Below are 15,685 nucleotides of genomic sequence, written 5' to 3'. Positions count from 1 at the left end.
TTCTGTTTTGCTATTTATCTTGTTTCATGCTCGTCTAGTTCATGTCACGCAACATGATTTTCTTTTGCAGTCAGACACAGTTATCTAAAAGAGTTGGCGATTGCTAAGACTGCTAAATATATTTGAACTACTAGTGAAATAACTGGCTAAACTATCGTCGATGCAGATTTTCCTTAGGACCTGGCAAGAACATTGGTTCGTCAATAACCCCACACAATTCCCCGCGCAATCGAAGGTTTAATTCTCCCGCACAATGTGCCTCCAAATTCACACGTTATTTTGTTTTGCCTGCATCCTACTAGAAAACCAACTAACTTGGAGGTAAGATATTTAATTCAAGTTACTTTACAACTTTACAACTTTACAACTTTGGAGATAGACATATTTTGCACGGTGTAAGAAACAAGTCGCATGTTTTTAATGAGCTACGAGTCCAAAAACGTTTTCGTATTTAGCTCGTTTTATTGTAATATGATTTGTTTTACTGCAATGTTCTAAATAATAACAGCAGTAGCCACATACCGTCATTGACTGCCTACTTTTTGACAGTGTTTTCGTAGATTGAACTCATACTGCAATCAGCTCAGTTGTTATCTCACGAGAACGTTTCGAGCGTGAGTTTTGCTTACCTGGCTGGCTTTCAAGCAATATAATTCGTGGACCGACCCTTTCTGAAAACGATCGACATCTTTGTATGTGAGATGAACGTATAAGGCGCGATTCTTGCCAAAACTTTCTTCGCAAAACACCGCATTCTGTCACGAAGAGCGAGCGATGCCGCGTTTCTCGTCTCCAGTTTCCATGGTCTACGCATGCAACGCCTGGGACCATGACCCCCCTTTTGGCGACTAAAACGCCAGCATTTTAAGACTAGGGCTCTCCTACGGAAGCCCGAGTAATTAACTTGGTATGGTTCAAAGCTTCTAATTGAATGTTATAGCATTTACGCCTTAACACATATTGGTGACGTGAAGTTTTCGTAAGTGTGCAATTCTGGCTATGCACGAAAGCCAATCAGCGTGCTTTTTGTTTGGCTTTACTGCACTTAGCGTGGTACTGTAGATGTAAAATCGCAGTGGTGATGTCGAGAGTTCTACAGAGAAATGGGAAACAATAAAGAAGTGAAAAGCGGCCATAAAACTCAACGTGATAACGAGGAAAACTGAAATGGCATCGATATTGTTCCAAAATTCAGGCTTTTAAACAACGCATTCATTAGATCCTTGTTCGTTTATTTCCTCGTTAGTTTGTTTGGTGCGAAACGTGAAGAAGCTTTGTTTTCAAGTATATGGTCACGTTCTCACCTCAAGCGAAATTTAATTCTAACGGCCCTTACGAGTTTTACTTAAGCATCACGAACTTAATTTAAATACGCAATATCCAAACAGTTTAGGGAAAGCAGATGCCTGCTTCTTTACTTTGCACATATCAAACGCTAATGTGAAAATATGCATTACTCTTCTCGCCAAAATCCGTTTTTCCTTTTCATGAATATCCCTTGACTTTCTACTATTCAGGTTGGTATAGGAATCAGCCAAATTACCACAAAAACGTTGTTCCTTTGGCAGCTGTGTGACAGAATATACAACGGATTTGGTGGTTGTTTGTTTGTGCTGCAGAAGTCGGACGTTCATACAAATTTTAACTTGATAATTGTTGCTTGAACCTTATGCTTCATTCTGGGAACGTCTGGCGCCGGACGAATTAAGTACAAAGAAAAAACCGTCAGTCATCCTTACCTTAGGAAGCTGAGGAACAAATGGCAGCCAATACGGAAAATAGACAACTGAGCTCGAAGTGTCTCCAAAAGCGGAACTTTACAAGAACCGTAGTTAGTTGGTGACATCTGACTAATTATGCCAATAATCATTATCATCACAAAAGAGTCCCCTTAACCCATATGTTTTATCAGATGAAAGCGGGTAACTAAGCAGACGTGACGTTTTCATTTTTATAAATAAAATATTTTGCATTCATTTACCAAAAACTTCACTTACGGTGTTCTTGTATATTATGCATTGTCGGGCTCCCGTTGAGTTAATTTCTTGAGTTGATTTTTAATTTCTTTACTTAATTCCACCTTGGCTGCGAAGTTTTGGGGAGGGAGGGTAAATAATAGACCTCAATTTATTTTAATCCCCCTCGCAACCAAAATTAAAAATTAATTAACATATGGAACACGTCATATCAGCTTGATGCAGGAGGAAATAAGGAATGATTATTTAGAAACTGCTGGAAATAAAAACTTCCGGTCACAGCTAGACGTTTCGAAGAGTTTTTTTATGTTCGGAGGCTAAATAGTTAATTTAAATTTGTAGCTGTCCATAGATGAGGAATAAACAAAGAAATATCGGTTATTATTCTGATTAAATGTTCTTGCAAGTTGACTAAACGTTTTGTGTTGGTTTAGAAGCTGTACAGAGAGTATGACTTCTATTTATGGATGTCATCCAACGACCATCTGTCAACTCGGGCTCTCAACAGAAGAGTTCACTTGTGCCAGAGCTGTTATTTTGCTGCACGTCTTCCCGGGCAGGAGGAGTTTGTTTAAGGCTTCGTCCAGCGGACTACGCCTGAGGAATTTAAAAACGGAGGTTTCACTCTGAAAACGCATCGAATTGTTTTCTGTCCACTCTACGCCGGAGGAATTTAAAAACGGAATAATCACCGGTTATTTTGGATTTGTGTTTGAGGAAAACTCGGGCAGGGAAATCACGTGATTATCGGGACTACGTCGTTTTCGAAAAGCTCCGTTTCACAAAGTTTTTCCGTCCACACGACAACGAAAAGCCGGCGTTTTCAAAGTCCTTCCATTTAAAGAGCGTTTTCGAAAAGTTCCATTTTCGTGACGGATTATAAACAATTATTGGATGAGGTTTTTGTGATATCCGGAATAATCAAGGTCGAGGAAAGTGTTATCAGCCGAAGCCGTAGGCTGAGGCTAATAACAATAACCGAGACCTTGATTATTTCGGATATCACAAAAACCGAATCGCATAATTGTTTTATTATACATTGTTTTAAAGAAAATAACGACAAACGTATTATCGCACCGAACACAGTTTATTTCCGACAAGCCATGTTCTTACATGAATTTGACATTGCTCTTGGAAATCATGCATTGCGCGCGCAACCTACGGATTATTCACTAATCTGCTAGCAGATTAGTGAATAATGTGTAGGTTGCGCTGTTTCCCAGAATTAACTGCAGGCTTTTAGCCAATGAGAAGACAGATGGTGACTACAATGTATAATAATCGTAGTTACAATATACATGAAAAAATTACTCGATTCTGATTGGCTGAGAGCAGTGCAGACCTTCCGACACTTCCTCCGCGCGAATTTTAAGTAATCATACGGTTTTTCTCGTTTAATTTGGGATTAATTTGCATTTGTGAGTTTTTCAAAAAGCCGAAATTGCACGAGCCGCTTCGGCGAGTGCAATTTCAGCTCACTCGTGCAAATTAATTCTAAATTGAACTCGAAACCGTATGATTACCTATGCAAATAATGCTGCGTTTTTAAATTTCTCCGGTTTAGTGTTGAGGGGGCTTGATTCATAGACCAAGAACGCTTAAAAAATAAAATAATACTTGGTTACACAGGAATAGCCAAGTTCAACCTGATATTTGCTTGATTGTCAATATATATAATAAAAGCTCCATACCTGTCAACTAACATTATCAATCAAACTCGAGTGTCTTCTCGAGAGATTTACAACAACAGATGCTGGTATTTGTTATTCTTTTGTTAGGTTATTACACAGCTCAGGAGCTCAACGATAGCCGAGATTATTTAGCTCGCAACAGGAGCCATAATCGGGGACGGAGACCGTAAGTCTTGGGATCCGCGCGCACCTATGATATGGGACAATTTTTCTATTTTTAGAACAAATTGCGCCATCCTGACGTCATATATCCGCGCGGATCCACGTACATGTCGGGGCCCCTCGCGTGGATGTTGTAACGTTGCCTGATCAAATGGTGAGAGAGGCGAGATTCTCTTGCAGATATTTCACGGCGATGGCAGGGAATAAGGCAGGGAATTAGATGCAGGGCTCTTATATGTAACTTTATGCTCTAAACGAATGGAAAAGGTGACCTTTTCAGGGTCGAAAACAAGACTTCAATTTGGCGATGTGAATGAATAATAATATGTGCTCGCGCTATTTGAACGCGTAAGCTTTTGCGTTTGTTCTGTAAAGAAAAGTTATGAAAGAAACTGACTCTTTACTCTGGTATCGAGTTAATTTGAGAGTTTCCCAAACAATGCTTAATCATAACCAAACCCTGTTTTTGATAGTTTCTTATTGCTTCTGTTTGTTTGGCGAGTTTGCAAAAGTTTTTTAAAGGAAAGTCTGACGCGTACATAAGTAGCTCACTCGCTTAGTGCAGCGCTTGCACCTTCAAATCCGAGTCGGTGTTTTCAATTGTCAACAAATCTTGACAAAGATTTCTTTCGTAGTCTTTTGCGCTGAGATACTGCAACAATTTTCACCAACGCCAAAAGGCTACTAACATCACGTGTATTTCTTTAACATAGTGAAATTTTACACTGCGAAAATAAAATAGATAAGGAGTTTTGATAACTCAGAATCAACAAAATCGAAATCTTTATTCGAGTATCGTGACTATTCGAGTTGATTAAAGAAAGGTGATTATTTCTGCTGTATTCACATATCTTCAGCTAAGCTTTTAATATGTTCTCAAACATTTATCAACCTTAAACATATTTAAAAACTAGAGATATCATATGAGTTCGATGTACGTTTTCACACGAAATTGGGTAAGTCCGATTTGTCATGTTTTACTGACTGTACAAAACACGCATCGGCGGGCGCTCTTATTCATCGACAACAGACAATTTATTGGATTTTTACACAAACAAAACTGAGCAGCATCTACAGACATGAACTTTATTGTCACTTATTGGGCCTTGATAAAGCATCAAGCGTTGCTTACAATTCAGGCGAAACTCAAATTTGCAATTACTTTGTTTTACTTACTTTTAATTACTTTGTTTTACTTTTCGGTCGAGATAGACTGGCGAAATCCTCGCAAGCGTATGGCAAGAGGAGGGAAACTTTGAAGTCCTGAAACGGTACTATATCCAAATATATCCAACTGGTTTTTTGTTGTGTTATGGAAAAGCTGTTAATCTTCGTTCAACATATGTGAAACTTAGAGTGGAGTAATGTGAAGCTCTTGTAAAAGAAGCAGCGGAACACAACTTGGTCAGCGATATAAAGCGGGACATAACTAAATTCGGCACCGTCTTACTTCACTCAAACTGGAGCAGCTTACTACGAAAATACTGAAGCAAAATTCCAACAGACATGAACGTATTGATTTGTGGGCCAAAAGCATCAAACATTTCGGGAATTTCGGACGCCATTTCCCCGCGCTATATCCGCAAAAATCCACGCAGCATGTAGCGCGTGTGCCGCACATGATGGCGCAATTTGTTTTAAAAATAGAAAAATTGTCCCATATCATAGAGACAGCCTTAATACTAGAAATAGCGCGCGCTTACGGTCTCCGTCCCCGATTATGGCTCCTGCTCGCAAGCTATATACTCGAAAGTTTCTTTGTCCAGACACTCAGGGTCACTCAGGAAAGTGTCACTCAAGGAAATGGTCACTCAAGGAAAATTGGACAATGAATACACTCGGGGAGATAAACGTCACGTACAGGATATCCGCAACAGCCACGTTCACGAGAAGATAATTAATGGGAATCCTGTGGAATAGGGATAACATGATACGTGCGCACAGTAGTCGATTAGGCATTCTTATGTAAAAGAATCTCGAAACGGTACGAAGGTGAAGAGAAACGTATCTCTTGAATTATTATTCATTTTGTATATCTTTTTGTTACACATAGGGAACAACTGCAACGAAGAAAGAAGACAGAACGAGAGACAGGAAGTGGAGAGAGAACCATGAAGCTTAAGATATTAGACCTCTCGTTCCAAAACTTGTTAAAGCATATTAAATATTGGATAAGACCATGTACTGTACGTAGACAGTATGACAGCCTAATATGTTTATAAGTTTCAGTATTGAAATCTTAAAGTTTAACCATTTGCCAAGCTTGTCCAATCATCTGTTGAAACTACATATAACGACAGCGTGCTGGGATTAACACGAATGGACACGTAAGTGAGTTGTGAAAAGGCCTGAGGCACGTTTTCATAGCACGTTTAAAAGAGCTTTTTGAGAATAAAAAATCATCAGTTCTAGACCGATTGCGGAATTGAGCCTTAAACAAAAAAGGAGGGAAAGTTCGAGTCGAATTTGAGTGGATTAATACCAAAAAAAAATAACCTAACATGTACACGAAAGCAGTAAAAATAATAAAAATAACAATTAACGTAAAAGAAAACAGTAAATGTGGTGAAATATGTAACGGAGAGGAAATAAAAGAAAACTACGGTTGTGAAGTAAACCAAGGACAAAGAGGCCACAGATTAAAATACATTACAACTGTTGCGGCATTAATCACCTTTTCACCACTAGCGTAATAAAAAGTAATTCTCTTTACATTACTGCCATAAATATTTCCTCACACGGCATTAATTCCATCAATCCAACTCGAAAGCGAAAGTTGCAACAACTTTCACAATGACTTGAAATGTTTTCGAAACCGAGCTAACTTATTTCGTAAAGCTACCCAAAAGACATTGTCCTGTGGCGAGAAGGATGAGTTAACTTACTACGTCATTTCACCTCATTCATTGCTTTTCTTTACACGAGTAACTAGTGGCATTGGAAACAAATCTTAATCAATTATTCCTAGTCAAGTGGGAAGCCTTTGAATGACAATGAAGCCATGTTGACTTACGGTTGCGCTACAGTAAAACATAAATAATTTAAAAACAGTCATTTAAAAGCATATTCTAACCTGACAAACTATTCTATACCGACCTGGTAGATATGAATTTCCCTCATTGCACATATTTGGGTTCAGTTCCATGATACTTATTTCTGATCAGAAATTGAAGAGGTAAATAACAGGATATTTTTCCTCTGTGATTTGCACGATTGATTTTGTTAATTAAAACCTCTCAAATACGTTTGATCGCCAAGCACATGTTAATTTGCTTTTAGAAAAGCATACTTTTGAGAAAACACGGTCAACGCTATGTGATTTTTCTACCGATATAGAACCGATTTATCCGTTTCTCCTTACTAAAATGATTTTCAAACCCGAACTATGCAAATTTTACACGCCAATGGTTTATGGACATACAAATACCGCACGACGCATACGTGAGTGCTGTAAGTTCATAGTACTTATCCCTCCGTGTTTACAAAGAAAGAACGAAATTTCGTCGAAAAAAATAATGGCAACAAAGTTTAAGCTCAAGCAAAAGGTTGGTTAGAACCCACAACGGCCAGGTCTAGATGAAGTTTCAATATAGTGTTTCGAGTTATTAAGTTACGAGGATCGATTGATTTAGATACAAATTGAATCGCACCCTTAACTCTAAACCGAATTAAAAGTACGTTTGTTTTTCGAGGGTAATAAAACTCAGCGACTCTACAAAAAATTGTTTGTTGAAGGATTGATTTACCAAGATTTACATGAAACGAAACAGAAACTACAAAGTCAGTCATGACGAAGCAACTTCTGTACAAGATAGTGAATCAAACGCAAATCGAATTAACCCTTTTACTCGTCATTGATCTTATTCTTTCGACAAAGAAAACCTCTCACCTACCTTTGCGGTGAGAACTTGAAGATAAACTGCAAAGTAGTTGAGAGTGGCGAAATCCTCGCAGTAATCAGACATCCAATGCGTTATTCCGATAAGCACTTACGTTTTGTGTGGCATCGCTGAAGTTATAGAGAACTGTGTCCGATGGTTGTTCCATGGACCATAAAATTTATTAATCATATTTTTTTATTCCGGTTTCAAACCCGCGGTGTGAACCATTGATTGGACAACAGAAGGAGTTAGAAGAGGACGATCGATCACTTCAACGTAATGACTATACAATTAGTTTACCCCTTAGAATTAGTTCCTTTCACATCTGTACCGCTTTAAGTGGCGTACTTTTCTTTTAGTTCAAAAACTGCGTCAGCACACCTAGCCAATATTACTAATAAGTAAGCTTGGAAGCCTTTCAGTGATCGAGCTCATGCTACACACGAAAATAAAAATTACACACAATGAAGTGCTTGTCTATTTGTTTTGGTTTAATGAAATGGAAAAGATTGCTTTCAAATGGTTTTTTGTTGTTCTTTTGGTGCGCAGAACCCTTCTAGAAGCTGGCAGTTTATCATAAAAATATCATTCTATAGCAGTTGAACCACAAAGATCATCCTTAAATATATATATATATATATATATATATATATATATATATATATGTACACTTGACGACTCGTTTGTTTATACTAGATTGTTAGTCCTCTGAGCGTCTTCAAAAGACCTTTCTTGTAGATTAGACACCATAACAGACTGATTTTCTTCATGTTATTACCAATGGACTCACGTTTAGCATATTTCATTAATTAAGACTTGAGACGCTCCTCCTACGAGAAAAATTACTCGCATTTGTGACCGGTTTGACCGTGAAATGTATTTTCTTGGTTATGCAACGTCAGCCAAACGTGTGTGGGTTTTTTTTTTTCACGGTTGAGGCCGAGAAAGGTGTTGGTTTAGCTTTCATATATTTTCCAGCTAGCAAAGCACAATAGCAACGGGCTGATATTCTTTTTTATAAGCTTGGCGTTTAAAAAACGTGGATAGAATATTGATTAGTTAAGGGATAGTCGTAAAGGTTGCTGTGTGCTCCCCAAGCTTTCTCAGACTACAGACTGTGCTGAGGTTTTATGGTTTACCTACTTTCGTTATTAGCTTTAGCCATTAATCTGCTATAAAATGGACAACCGAAAACTTACAACTGCAGACTCCCTTCTCAAATCAGTTCTCTGCCCTCAAACAGTTTAACTTCAGAGCAATACGAGAAAAGAAGATAAAACAAACGAAGATGCAGTGATTTCCGTTCATTTTATCAGAAATTCCTGTCAGAAATTCCAAAAAGGATTTATGAACATTTTTTAATAACAAAAAATGTTGTTTTTTTTATCATTATTGTACACAATCTCACAACTGTTCAAGCGTCACGAACGCTTTCGTATTCGTGATGAAAGCAAACACAGAGTCGATCAGTAGGGAAAGGGAACAAAATTGTTTAATTTTTCAAATTGAGAAGATCTCCTTTTTGTTCGAGAATAGAAAGTTTTCTTTAGTTCTCAAATTTTAGTGCACGGGCACTCCTATGCGTTATGGTACAAACCGTGCTTATTACACAACTTTTGAGATTGTCGTTCTGGCTCGGAGTGAAAATCATTGCCGTATTCAAATTAACTTCAGTTATAAAAACTGCAGCTTCCGTCGAGTTATAATGACTGAGACATTAGAATCCCTGAAGCTCGAGAAGCGTTTTTTTTTTTTTCTAATTTGAATGTTTGATTTCAGAACGCAGCATTTTTGGTATATGATAGTGAATCAAATAATTTGCCGTAAAGTTACTTCTTGTTTATCAAATTTCTGAAAGTAGAAAACAAAACCTCTGGCTAACCTTTTGAAGGGAGACAAAACGCCGTCGTGAAAACAGCTACATTTCTTGTTGTCCGCTTGTGCTGTTCTTGTAAAATGAGGAAACCGACGGGAAAGCATCAACAAAGCCCAAAATTTATTAATTTCAGTAATTTATTCTGACTTTAAACCTTTCATGGTGGGAGACCACTGACATTCCATCAGAAGAATTTATTAAAAAGGACTTCCTTGTTATCACGTTGTTAATACAGTCCGCAAATTAGTATGCCATTAACAGCGCTAGAGACTTCGCTCAATGATTTCCTTGCACACCTGCAATTTCAATTAACTTGGTATGGTTCAAAGCTTTTAATCAAATGTTATAGCATTTAACACATATTGCTGACGTGAAGTTTTCGTAAGTGTTCAATTCTCGCTATGCACGAAAGCTAATCAGCGTGCTTTTTGTTTGGCTTTATTGCACTTAGCGTGGTACTGTAGATGTAAAATCGCATTGGTGATGTCGAAAGTACTACAGAGAAATGAGAAACAATAAAGAAATGAAGAGCGGCCATAAAACTCAACGTGACAACGCGGAAAAATTGAAATGGCATCGATATTGTTCCAAAACTCAGGCTTTTAAACAACGCATTCATTAAATCCTTGTTCGTTTATTTCCTCGTTCGTTTGTTTGGTGAGAAACGTGAAGAAGTTTTGTTTCAAGTATATGGGTCACGTTCTCACTTTAAGCGAAATTCAATTATTTCACATAGTATACTTTTTTAAGAATGGGAAACTTACCAAGACGTATTTTGCAACAGCAAAATTATTCGGTTCTACTTATTAAACATTTTGTTAAGCAACGTTAAGTTTCGTCGCCGTTGCCGCTGTGGTTTTCTCAAACATATATGTAAAAACTAAACTTAGTATCAATGTAAAAGATGGTAGAAAAGCAAAAGAGTAAGACGGCTTTGGTGTCCAAAACCTGGTGCCAAAAAGAATGTCACGTATCCTTAAGGACAGGGTACACAACGATCCAAATTGTCACAATTCATCGGGAACAACGATGGCCTCGACGTAACCGACAAACAAGCATTTCAAGACCAGTGTTCTACTGATTTTTTGATGGCAAGTTTACAGCGGTGGATCTAGGAGAGCCCCCCCCCCCCCCCCTTATTTTGATTAAAAAAAGAAGAAATAACAGAAGGAAGAAGAGCCGGCAGAGTAAGCAAACCCCCCTCTCTCCCCCTCCCCCCTCCCCCCTCCCCCTTTAGGTTAAGGTCTGGATCCGCCATTGGTTTATATTACTTCGTTTTTCTCAGGAGAACTATGCCTGAACGTGGGGCCTTTCCCAACTAGCTCCCTAAAAACTTCTGCCCAGACATATAAGTATGCCAGAAAGCCTGACCGGCGGAAATAGGCCATTTCTTTCCGAGTTACCTTTTCCCTCTGTGTCAAAACGAGTCTTCGTGCAAAACCATTCATATGAAAATATGTTCTTCCTAGTGGTTGATTTTCATGCAATATCAAACTCATTCTTATATGAAATTAAGGTTATACATGAGGACTCGTTTTGAAACAGAGGCACAAGGTAACTCGGAAATGTAACAGCCTCGGCTTCGCCTATAAGAGATTGGGGACGAGTTTAGGCCCTATTCTCCATGTTGAGTCAGTGCTTTTAGCACCCGCTGTTCTCAAGAAGCTTCACAAGACCTGTGTCATGAGTGAAATTTTGTTTTAAGCAGCAGGCAAATTATAGAGGCGTTTTTAACATGCAAATATTGACTGGAGCCACTGGGCTACAACTGATAGCAGTGGCATGAAGAAAAACAAAATACAACAACAAATTTCATTAACAGCCGGGAATATCCGAGAAAAGCATTGACCTGTTTAGTTAATCAATGACCAATCTTCATATTTTATGTATTTGACCAAAGATGTTTATTATTTCATAGTTCATTTGCCAAGAGAGAAGCAACACAGTCTATCATATGGTCTGTTTAAGGATGTCAACATTCGCTTTCTTCCAGTTTGTGCTCTTTACGTGGTTCATTTTAATTGGTGGTAAGATTCTAATTAAGCTTTTGGTTCGCTGCTTGTAAAATACTCAAAAACTGTGCTTTAATTTGGGACACAGAGGAAGGGAAATTCGTTTGGAATCTTTCCAGATATAAAAATTTGGGACCAAATTCTTTCGCTTAATTAACGCTCTAAATCTCCCTAGCTACGTTCTTTAATCCAATTTCCACGGTACTATACATGGTCGTAATGGGGTTTTCTTATTTCTGCGTGTGTGGAGTAGATCGAAGGAAGGTTGCAAGGATTCTGTCGACATGGGGAGGTATAGATTAATATGCGAAATCATTTGCACCCTGTTGCCATTTGCGGAGCTCTAGTTTTGACGTTAAGTGCTAAAGGAAGTCCTAAACAGCTGTACGTTTTATTTTGTCTTAGAGTCCAAACATGTTAGAACCAAGACAATGATCAAAAAAGTGGTCCCGGAGCAAGCTTCACCCCTGAGAGACCACATCAAGATGCACGCTAAAGCTGCCACATTGCCATCGACACATGACAAGCTCAACTCAGCCCAAGAAGAAATATTACCTAAACACGAGGGAGAAAGGACAGGTTAGTATTTGATATCATATGTAAAACTTATTTCATTTACAGAAATTGTTGCATTGGAGCTTCCCAAGACCATTAGCCCAAATATTGTTGTTAACTAAAAGAGGTATTCTTATTAACAATTATCTCACGGGCACGGGTTGGATATGAATTGGTACATAGCCAACGAGGCGCGTAGCGCCGAGTTGACTATAACCATCGCATATCCAACAAGCGCAAGTAGAATAATTGTCTGATCAGATTAAAAACGCCCCCAAAATATAGAAAACTAAAATAAAATAAAGGTAACAACGCGCCCCCCCCCCCCCCCGCCACCCATAAAAAAATACGCCTATGCTTAGCATATTTGTAAAGCATGGTATATACCATGATGGCTAAGCCAATGAAAACTCTTGAATTGCATTATCCAGTGGTCCAGTTTTTTTTAATAATAAGACATATCCTGACCTCATTTATAGACAACTTCACTACTCTCATTATCATTACACATCATAAATATCCTTTTGTACCTGATAACAGCATGCATGAGTAATTTTGGTTTGTTATCTTTCTATTTTCAGCAAATGTGTGCAAAGGAGCGGCAGACGGTGACTATATTGACGTGCATAACCCCTACGGATATATAACTTGCCTGGGAGGTCAGACATACCGCAAGAACTGTGCACCAGGATTGAAATGGGACAATATCTCCAAAAGCTGTGTCAGGCAACTTAAGTGATCAATCTCGTGACTGTCACAGCATCCTCAGCTGGGTTAATTTGTGAATAAAGTTAATCACCATAAATGGGTGGAGAGTTTTAATGAAATTGCAATGGTTTTTGTCTTGTCCTAAGCTCTAAGATCGTACGGGAAACTCCGTACCTACATACATATACATCTTGATAAGGCAGGTCTGAATATGGTAACCTAAGGACTGGTGTGGACCTGACATAAAATGTAACTAACCTAATGTAATATTTATGCAAAGAAAGAAAGTCTTAAAAATATAAAAAAATCGGGGTTTTTAAAACTAATTGAACAAGCCTATTCTTCAAATTGGATATGGTCGAGAGGCATTTTTAAGTTGCAAGGACGAAAAATAAAAGGCCGCAGGGATGAAGCGTCCCCATACGGTGGGGCCCCTATACCTAACGCTATTTCTACCAAGTTCACTGTTATACCGTAAGCTTCGCGGACTTCCATAGACTACCACTCTAGTATTTTATCACTTAAAGGATCGTAATTTTGTCTTTATTTGCGATGCATAAAGCAGAAAACACACGTATTCTAAAACACGGCTGCATCGATAGCCAATTAGATTACGAGGATTCCCTGAACTAAAGTGGCTTGTTCTTGGTCGTTACTGCGCGAGCTGCAATAGTTTAATAACTTGTTCGGTTCTGAAGCATTTTTTTTGTACGTCCCACGTTCGTGGTATACATAAGAACAGTTTACCCCATGTCTTTAGTGCTGAAATGACCTGTTTAAGGAGGCGGGCGGTCATTCTTTTTATAAAACAGGTTACCATAGCAACAATACAACCTGCTTTAGTGCTTATAACTCAAAAACGAATTGTGAATCAAGGTGACGCTAAACTCTTTTCACATAATTTTTTTAAACTTTATAAAAAGTTGCATCTTATCACGCTCATTTTAACTGCACATTATCTGTTCCTCAAAGCTCACAGTTTTCCTCAAGCTTCGCTCTCGGAAAATTGATCGGAAAAGATAATGTCCACCAACAAATATCCGAGATATTTTGGCGCCAAATGGAAGTCACTGTATATATACTGCTGAGTAAAGCTTTGAAAGAAGCCGTTTCCTTTTCAGCGAAAGTACAAGACACACGTAGATTACGAGTAGTCGGTTTTTGTTCCCGAAATTCTCCGTATGCAACCTCGCCGTTCGCCGCTCGCCGCTCAATAGCATGTTCTAGAAACCTAACTCCTCGCAGGCTAGGAAAAAAAAGAGACTGCTCGCAGTCTAGTTCCGGAGGAAAGAAAAAAACAAAAACGCATTTGTTATTGGAATTAGCCTTTAGAGAGAAAATAATTTAGAAAACGCACACATTCTTAACGTACAAATGTTTATTTTGATATCAAACCGAGTTGGTAGCGGGTGCTATATTTAACAGGGCGTGTTCTCTTGAGATCTGTCAAACGTAGTCTTATTTCACACTCTTTTTTGACTTTGAACATAACAATGTTGTATGTAGCCGACCTTCATTGCTTTCATAGCCGAGTCTTTTCCATTAATTTCGAGAATGCGAGCAGCACTTCAAAATTTGGGACGCAAGAACAAGCACAAAATATTGATAGAAACGAATCACGTGTGTCTTAGACTGCGAGCAGTCTATTTCTTTTCCTAGCCTGGTTCAGTTTGAAGCTCATAGCGAAAATATTACGATCAGTGAGTTAGTGGTGCTGGAAACGATGCAATGGTGAACGCGTTCTTTCCCTGATTTCTTCTCTCGTTTTTCTACCCGCCAAAAGAAAACCTCGGGTGAGACAGAATTAAAAAGTCAAAAGAGTGTGAAATAAAACTACGTTTGACAGATCTCAAGAGAACACGCCCTCTTAAATATAGCACCCGCTGCTGAACAGGTTTGATTCCAAAATAAACAAACAATATTCCTTCATTTGTACGTTGAGTAAGTGTGCGTTTTATAAATCATTTTCTCTCTAAAGGCTAATTCCATTAACAAATGGGATTTTTGTTTTTTTCTTTCTTCCAGAACAGAACTCTAGTTCTTATTTATTAATTTTTTATACGATTACCTAATTTTTAGTACGCCTATCGATCATTACTTAGTTTCATTAAGAAACCGAGTAATTTCACAAAGGCTTAAGAAAATAACTTGTGATCCATACACAGATATTGCTCATCAGTCCTGCTGCTGTTTACCTACAGCAAGCAGAAACAATACAGCCTTTGTGGCTCTGAGCTCGGGAGGGAAGGTGAGAGAAACCAATTACAAGTAAATCGATATGTAGTGAAAATCAGGCGACTTGAAAAAAAGTAATTAATTACCGCTGTTACTTTCGAGTAGGTAAATCACAAGTTGATGCCTCTCGATTTTAAAATAATCAATAGCCCTCTTACCTTGCTTCACATAGTTATGAAAACTAAAATAGGCGCATAATTTCGGTACAATATTTTTTCCAGTTTCTGACCGGTGATAGTATTCGATCCGTTTAAAAATAATTTCAATTTTTGCGCGTGTTTGTTAATCTCTAGAAATTAAAAGAAAACAGTTCAACAGGAAGTCGAAGATTTCACTTTTCGACTATAGTAGTCTCCCCGTGCTATCAGCTTGAGGAACACTTGCACAAGCTTCTGTCAAGGTGGGTAAAATTGCCATGGATGATATTTGCGCTAGTAATGCTAGCGATGCTAAACTAAGGGTGTCATAAACTCCATTTTTTTTTCAATTTTTGACGTAAAAATATTCGAGGAATTCAAGTAGTCAGAACATCAGAGGTCAGAAACTTTCACTAAGTTTTGATTCGTTGCGCCCAGTTTCTGACCAGATT

The 15,685-nt window shown here is 38.3% G+C and overlaps 2 protein-coding genes across 2 annotated transcripts in view; one reads left to right on the top strand and one right to left on the bottom strand.

Moving 5' to 3' along the window:
• The window catches only part of LOC145489067 (adenosine receptor A3-like), a 252,168-nt gene that overhangs the window by 126,449 nt on the left and 110,034 nt on the right, over window positions 1-15,685 (bottom strand). The gene's annotated exons all lie outside the window — the stretch shown is intronic.
• On the top strand, window positions 11,419-13,129 carry LOC145491101 (uncharacterized). The gene is made up of 3 exons (XM_081470237.1): window positions 11,419-11,613; window positions 12,004-12,177; window positions 12,735-13,129. Exons 1-3 carry the CDS (start codon window positions 11,541-11,543, stop codon window positions 12,890-12,892), a joined length of 405 nt encoding a protein of 134 aa, XP_081326363.1. The 5' UTR covers window positions 11,419-11,540; the 3' UTR covers window positions 12,893-13,129.

This window comes from Orbicella franksi, chromosome 6, assembly GCF_964199315.1.
Source record: "Orbicella franksi chromosome 6, jaOrbFran1.1, whole genome shotgun sequence".
Lineage (NCBI taxonomy): Eukaryota > Metazoa > Cnidaria > Anthozoa > Scleractinia > Merulinidae > Orbicella > Orbicella franksi.
This window is presented reverse-complemented; position numbering and strand designations above follow the sequence as displayed.